Source organism: Cryptosporidium hominis, assembly GCF_000006425.1.
Source record: "Cryptosporidium hominis TU502 chromosome 1 CHRO011061, whole genome shotgun sequence".
Taxonomy (NCBI): domain Eukaryota; phylum Apicomplexa; class Conoidasida; order Eucoccidiorida; family Cryptosporidiidae; genus Cryptosporidium; species Cryptosporidium hominis.
The window spans coordinates 184-8,289 of NW_667128.1; the positions used below are offsets into that span (position 1 = coordinate 184).

Below are 8,106 nucleotides of genomic sequence, written 5' to 3' on the forward strand. Positions count from 1 at the left end.
GAATTGTATCTTCATTTGTTGAGCTTTGAAAGCCAGAATTAATCTTTGAATTGTATTGACTATTGTCAGTATATTGAGTATCCACTAACGAATTTAAAATTTGATTGTTTTGAAGTGATTTTTCTTTACTATTTGATAAATACTTATTTGAATTACTATTCTTGCAATTTTGAGAAATACTTTCGTATTGAGTATTTTGGAACGCTTTATAATAAATACATCTTCCTCTATGGCTTATAAATCCTTTGACACTAAAATAAATTTTCTTGCAATAAATACATCTCACTCTCAAACTGGATTTAGTTGGAGTAAATGCATAATTGCATTCTACCTTGATTTTACCTTTTTTTATAGATACCTTTCCTTCTTGCCAGTTTAAATCTAAATTATTTTTTGACTTATTCTTGAAATCGGAATCGAAAGTTACATCTTGGCTCATTTTTCCCTTTAACGCTTCTAGTGAAATGCAATTTTGATTCCCTAACTCATCAACCGGGCTCGCGCTATTATTATGGTTATTGTAATCATTGGAATTATTTCCCTTCTCAAGTAAATTAGAATTAAATTTTTCTTGCGTGTTAAATATATAATCGCTTGTTTGAGTGCAACCTTGGAATATCGAATTCCCCAGAAAATCTTTCTCTACTTCATTTATAGTTCGGATATCTGCAACAGTTTCTTTATTATTTTGAGAAGTATTTAGGATATTAATAAACATTGCGAACTTTTTAATAAAATCTTGATCGATTGCGCCCCCCTATTGTTTAGTGCCTGTTTAATAATTACTCGTAATTAGTACAAAATTCAACTTACATCATGTTTTATTTCTCCATTTTCGAAGTGACCTTGTGCGCTACTCATATTTTCCTTCTAAATACATTTGAAACGTGACCAATCAAACCTAAATTCTCATTAATTTGATGAAAATTCATTAATATTATTCTAGTCGCATGCAATCATTTATTTACCATTTCTTTCTTTCATGCATGCAACTAGTTAAACCCGCCATAATTTCGTGGGAACCTCGCTAACATGCCAAATAACCCACTAATACATGAAAAATTTGTAGAAAATATACATTTATTATAGAAATGAAAGCTCAATAGCTACTAAAATCTACAACCTACATCCTACAAAGAAAATTTAAGATAGCTTACAGAATCCATTAGAATATGAGTCATACCAAAGGGGATTTTGCCATGTGTCAATGCAAGAAATTGATGAGGAATCAAAGTCCCAGGAATTACAATCATTTTGACTTGAGCTTTCATCTTCTTGCTGAACTTCTGCAGAGTATACAGCTGGAAGGGTACAAGATACAGATGAATTAAAGAACTTTGAACCAACTGAATAATGAGGGGCAGAGGTCGAAGCTTCAGAGCTTATTGGATTTTTATCTGTTGTTGGAATACAAAACATATCAATGTTTAAATAATCACAATTCCATGACTCTGTAGCAACCAAGTGCTTGTTAAAGATTGTATAATTCACTTGATCATGTTCTATTTGCTCGTTATTCTGAGACAAGGTATTATGCGTGTCCTGATCCAATGGAAAGGATGACAGCGTTTCCGCCTTTTCCTCATTTTCCCTACTATTGGAATTTCCAACACAAGAACTCAACCCTACCGAAGATTGTACGGTCGTCTCTTCGCTCCATCGGCTTGTTTCAGCATTAGAATAAAAGTATGTCCCAGAAGAAATATACATTGTTTTGTTTGGATCTTCTAAAAATGGTCCATCATAGGTTGAGAAAGACTGGCATGGAGAGGAAGTATAAGAAGAAATATTACAGTAATTTGTGTTAGGCGAAACTGTGGTAGATGCTTGGTGGTGGACAGGCGTTGAGACAGAAAACTTATTACCAGAAACCATGCTATTCCTGCTATCCGAACACTTTCTGGATAACACACTATTGCTCAATTTACCTCCAATCCGACTTGGATATGAGTCAATACTTGAACTTTGCGTTGGACTTTGTTGTATACTATTTATAGGGCTTTCCTCTGCATTACTTACAACATTCAGTTTTAAGCAATTTCCTCCATAAGATTCTTCGATACCTACCATTATATTGTTTTCGCCAGTGTTCAAACCGCAATTAACGTCGAATGAAAGTTGCTCACTGATTGAAAAGTTTTCTGCAAAGCTGTGTCTTTCATCTACATGAGTTTCGGTTAATTTGTTACCATCAATAAAAATATTTTGAGCACAGTGATTGTTTATTTCTAACAGGGAACTTTTTGAACTGCTATTTTTGTAATTCATTCCGGTTGTATTGGCCTGGCTGCATACATCAACTGAAGGTTTATCAATAGAAATATTACTATAACCGCAATGTAATCCTACCTCGCTTGAGCCAGAAACCAACTTCCCTGATCCTTCTGGAATATCATTAGTAATTGTATTCGTTAATGAAATGCCTTGAAACCCAATTATTGAAGAACAATAACATCGCTGATTATTACCGCATGTTTGGCAATCAAATGTAGAGTTAGAACAAGCTAGATTCGAACTTGCCGAGTAAGGTGATGACCTAAATGAGATTGGTTTGATGCATTGGACATTATTAATCGCTGCATTAAGATTACAACTGGCTGGATCATTTTTCAAGTTATCATTGGGAAGATAAGCGTTCAAATTTTCTGTAAGGTCGTGAGAGATAGCTTTACGGTCTTTGTTAACTCCATTATTCATTATTGAAACATTTCTACCGTTTGCCACTAAATTTTTACTAACAATTCCACTTATTTTATATCCCACTCCGCCCATTCCTCTCGAATAACTTTGCCTTTGAGAATCATAATTTTCCTTATTCATTCCTATTTTTTGTGTTTTTAATAACCCAATATTTGAACAATTCAAATTATTGTTCATACCTATCTGTAAAGGTAAACATTTACCATCACGTTTTTTTCTTTGCTTCATCCAACAAGCATTACAGACCCTTAACTTTGATTCGACCGAACATACCGAAATATATCTCCACTGAGGAGTTTTTGTAGCAGAGCAAATCTGACAAAAGTAATCAGACCTGTCTAGGGGTGGCCTTCCTGCCCTCCTCTCATTTGTTTGTTTAAGTTTACTATCCATATTTTTCATTGATTGAATTTCAGTATCAAAATACTTGGTATTTTTATATCCAAAAATCATGTCTCCCTCACTATTACCATCGCCACTTACATTTCGCACTGAATCTATCAATATACGATCACCCGATATAACATTATTTAATGGCTGTTGTCCTAACATATTAAGAAAAGGATAATTCTCAAGGCATTGAGAGTCGCCAGATAAAGTTCTTGTGCCAATGAGAGACTGATCATCAGATAATATATCGCAGGATGTTAAGTTAGTCAAAATATTGCTCCTTTTAACTAGTTTTTCATCTTTGCTTTGAATGATATTTTCAATAAGAGGAATAGCGATGGACCCACCATTCATATTTCGATTAGTTTCAATTTGCGATTTCATATTAATAACTGCTCATAAAAAGTTACAAATAAATGTCATATATCCCTTGACTTATCTTGAAATAATTTATTTGTAGGTATCACCAACAAATATACCTGTATCAAAAATAAAAGTCGATCTATTTCGTAGATCAAAAACATAGAGTATCAGAATGATACAAAACCCAATAAAAATGACCAGTATTAGCGATACTCTTCAGAGAGCTTGAAATAATTATCTCTCAATACCTTAATTTTAAAATTTTATTCAATCTAAATAGTATCTTATAAAGTGCACAATTTACAATGATGCATTAGAACATGAGCAATTTTACCTGAATAATCCTGTCGTTTATCAAATACCTGAAAACTTAATGGAATAACACAGTCAGCACCTTTCATAAACTATCTCCTTTCAAATAGAACTACCCTCAATTGGAACTGCATTGACCACAATAACAACTGCACAAAGACATGCGCTGCAATCTGGACAACCATCGTCTCCCCTTTAACCCACAACCCGCGCCCTGAGGCGGTTTTTTTGGATATTCACTTCTGTATTCATCTTGTGAGCGGTATAATAAACCTAGTGATGAAATTAAAAAAACTTTAAAATTTAATCAAAAGAATCGTTTGGCATGTAGTTTTCTAATTATATGTATGAATACTAGGTCTCAAATGGCCACCATCACCTAGGCCACTGCAAATAACAAGGCTATCTGTTGAGATAGACATTCTAGTTACGCCACAGTTCAAGTGATTTAATCTAAGCCAACCGCTTGTGGGGTACTGGAGTCCCTTGCAAAACATGTATCGAATTACATTACCATGGCAAACAATAATGTCCACATTATCTCCAAATGACTTTCCATCCTTAGAGAAGTATGTGTTAAATGCGTTATCTATTCTTTCCTTGTCTTTTACAATCTCTCCTATAGTTGGTTTAAATCCGCTGATAGAAGGGCTAGGAGCAATCGGAACGCCTTCTGCCAGATTGGGATCTTCGATCAACTTTACTCCGGGAAAGTATTTTGAAATTATTGTTGCTGTTTCCTTAGCCCTTGTTAAATTCGAGTGATAAATTGCATTTACCTTTTCTCCATACTGTTGCGAAAGATATTTGCCAGTTTCTTCCGCCTGTTCTTTCCCAAGATCGGTTAGTACCTTCTCTTCATCCTTTGCAGCAGAAGTTATATATTGGGCATGTCTAACTAGTATATTTTGGTGCCACTTGCGTGCATTATCACTTACAATCTTACCATTTCTCTTGTTTTCATGTTTATAATTACCATCCCAATTTGGATTCCAATTAATTGAATCTTTCAAATAGTAACCAAAATTCACAAAAGAGTAAATGGTTACTACGCCACTTAATATTATTGATGATGTGGAAATCTTTGCAAACCTATACAGCTTGGATGAAGCAAGTGTTTTTTTATTGAATAAGAAAGAAAAGTTCATTTTTCTTTCTTTCAATTGAAAGTTATTTGCTCTTGCTAAAAATGAGTATTTCCTAAGGGAACTAAAAACAGATGCTAGGATTGCTAATGAAAAATTTATTAAATTGGTTAGCAAATAAAACTCTTAAGTTTAAATAGCGCTAGTAACGATACCTCACAAATTGAGCGGTTCTAATTTTCTTTTCTATAACTTTATTTAAGTAACAAAATGAGAGAGCAAATTCAAAAATTGGTAGAAAACCTTGAGGAAATTGGAAGCGATTATAATACTCTAATCGGCACTTTGGATGTACTATTAAAAGTTCAGTATGAAAAATCTATTAATAAATCTGCTTTGGAACTGTATGATGTCATATTAAGACTTGTCAGAGAAACAGATCATTTGAAGTTTCAAAAAAAGTTTCTCTGTTACATTTACATATTAAAATTCATATCTAAACGTATAAAACTCTCCCTTAGAGAACTATTTTTAGAGGATTTTTTAATTAATTTTCCCAAAATAAAATGTAAAATAATCAAAGATCAAATCAATGAAATCATTTTCAATGTTTTATGTTCAAATTTTTCAGAATTTGATATAGTTATAAATAAATGGCGAAGCTTTTTTAATGAAGTATATGAAGACAAATGTGGATTTGAATCATTAACTGAATTAATTTTTTATATTTGTTATAAAATGCAATTTGAGCCTGAATTTAATTTGCCATTCAACACAATTATTTATAAAATAATTCAGAACTTTTCCGAGGTTTATGAAAATGATGGTTCTATTTTCTTGATAAATTCATTTGCTTCCAAGTTGGAATATTCTCAAAATTTATTATTCCCAATGTTTTTAAATCGTGATTTCGTAGATCAGGCAAGTAAACTTATTGGAAATATGATTAAATTATTCGAGAGTAATATAAATATAAAAGTATTTGTTCGTGCAATAAGCTTTCCTGGCTTAATCGAAATGATATTTTTCTTATGGATATCTTAATGGATGTAATAAATTCTCTGAATCCTTCCTTCATGGTATTTCTAGCAAAGGTTATTACATAAGACAAAGTTCTAGTGTTATATTGTGGCTCGTTAGAGTCAGTTATTATGTATCAAGGTCCTTGAATGGTCTATGCAATGCATAAATACCGTCATTTATGCAACGTAAAATCGTTTATCTGTATTTTAGATTGCTATGAAAATTTCAGTATTCACTTATTGAAAACTAATTGGGATAAATTTGAAAAATTATTGTTCGATCTTCAAAATTTAGAAAAGGAGTGGTGGATAGATTGCTTAATAGAAATTGGGCTCAATCATGAGAATTTGAACGTTCGGAAATTTGTCGCTTTTAATACTATTAACCTTGCAATTAAGAATCACAAGAATTTACCCAACTGGATAAAGCGCAATACATTTTTTAATGAATATTTAAGATATATTGTTTCATCACTTAACAATAAAATCAGCCTTCAGATAGAAGAGCTTTTCCTGAAATTTATTTATTGCGTGCTAAGGGTCAAGATTGAATGGATTAATGAGTATTTGAAATACATTGCATGCAATATCAAAGCCTTTACGCCAATTCGTGTTTTAATTTACCCTTTAACAATCGGTACAAGGAATAACTTATATCTTTCCAATGATTCCACGAATATATTAGAAGGAACTAATGTTACTAAGATTGAAAGTTTGTTCCATAACTTTAATTCATGTAATATTAAAACAAATGTATCGAAAGATATAACCAACAAATATTCTTTTCAAGAACACAAAGACTTCGAAGAATCTATTATTATCCCAAAAGAATTATTTACTGAAGTTCTTGATATTTCGATACCAATCATTAAATTTGTTCCAATATTATTGAGACGTGAAGTTTATTCCAAATGGTTAGAGGTTATCTTAAATTATTTTGTTTGTAACGAATTTTCTACGGATGAATTAATAAAAAACCTTATTTTATTTTTGGGGATAATTCCTGAATACTTGTTTTCTACAAATGAGATTTATACAGTTATATATAATAATATTATAAAACATAAATTGGTTATAAATTCTTGTTTTGATCCTGAAATATTAACTTTATCAAAAACATGGTTTAATATATTTCAATTAGGAGTTGGGTTTGGGAGGCTAAAACAAATCTTTGGATCTTTTAGCGATTCGAGTCTAATAATTAAAAGTCATGTTATATTTGTCTCTTCATATTATAATTGCGAAGAAATGCATAATTTAAATAGTAGTATGAATGACAAGATAATTGAGATTTCCGAAAAAATGAAAATTTTGTTTGAAAACTCTGATGGAAATAATTTTATCGATATTGACTTGCTTTGGCTTGATATTCACTTGTTATCAATATTAAAAGGTGATTCCTATAATTTTTATCTGGAAAAATTATGGAATTGGTGCATTTTAGTAATAAGCGATATTGACACACTTTTAAATAGAATAAAATCAAATATTAATTCACAGATTTCTTTTGCAATGATATTAAAGTGTTTGATTTATTTGCAAAAAGTTGGAAAATATTCATCGATACAGAACATTCTTGACATTGTTAATAATTTATTGTTAATAAGCAATAAAATGTTATCAAATTTGTTAATGAACAACCAAAATTTAATTATTTGGGATAAAGCCAGAAGAACGAATTTTTTATACGATATAATTGATATACATTCCATAAGCAATGACAAATATTGCATAATACAATCATCATTTTTAACGTTGGGCTTTCCAGAAAATTACTCGAGTAAATATAATAATATTATTAAAGGTAACAGACTTGTTCAATTATTCCCTTCAAATTACCGTGATTTTTTTAATCTTATATCTCAATTAGAGTTTCAGTTAGTTAATATAATTATTTCAAAAAATGCAGATGAAGCTTTCCGTTTAGTAGAGAATGATATTTATTATTATTCTACAAGCTTAAAAGTCTCTGGCGATAATTTTTCGTATGCAAAAGGATCTCTTTCAAATTGGTTCCAAACATCACAGAAATATTGTTTTATGAGATTGAACACTGGGGCTTTGATAGTTTTATATTGGGTATTAGGGGACAATTACTTGGCTTGGATCATGGAAGATATTAAATGTGGAGAACACTCATTTCCACTCTTGAGAAAAATTGAATTATAATAAAGTGCGAGGATGGGGATATGGACCATAAAAATTATTCCAGTTGATCGATTGAGAAAAAAACG

At 31.2% G+C, this 8,106-nt stretch overlaps 3 protein-coding genes across 3 annotated transcripts; 1 reads left to right on the top strand and 2 right to left on the bottom strand.

The window, feature by feature from the left end:
* Window positions 1–1,143: 1,143 nt before the first annotated feature.
* Chro.10195 (hypothetical protein) lies at window positions 1,144–3,474 on the bottom strand. The annotated part of the gene is made up of 1 exon (XM_660826.1): window positions 1,144–3,474. One exon carries the CDS (start codon window positions 3,472–3,474, stop codon window positions 1,144–1,146), a length of 2,331 nt encoding a protein of 776 aa, XP_665918.1.
* Window positions 3,475–4,100: 626 nt separating this feature from the next.
* Chro.10196 (phosphoglycerate mutase family) lies at window positions 4,101–4,913 on the bottom strand. The annotated part of the gene is made up of 1 exon (XM_660827.1): window positions 4,101–4,913. One exon carries the CDS (start codon window positions 4,911–4,913, stop codon window positions 4,101–4,103), a length of 813 nt encoding a protein of 270 aa, XP_665919.1.
* A 1,106-nt stretch (window positions 4,914–6,019) lies between these two features.
* Window positions 6,020–8,041, top strand: Chro.10197 (hypothetical protein). The annotated part of the gene is made up of 1 exon (XM_660828.1): window positions 6,020–8,041. One exon carries the CDS (start codon window positions 6,020–6,022, stop codon window positions 8,039–8,041), a length of 2,022 nt encoding a protein of 673 aa, XP_665920.1.
* Window positions 8,042–8,106: the final 65 nt, after the last annotated feature.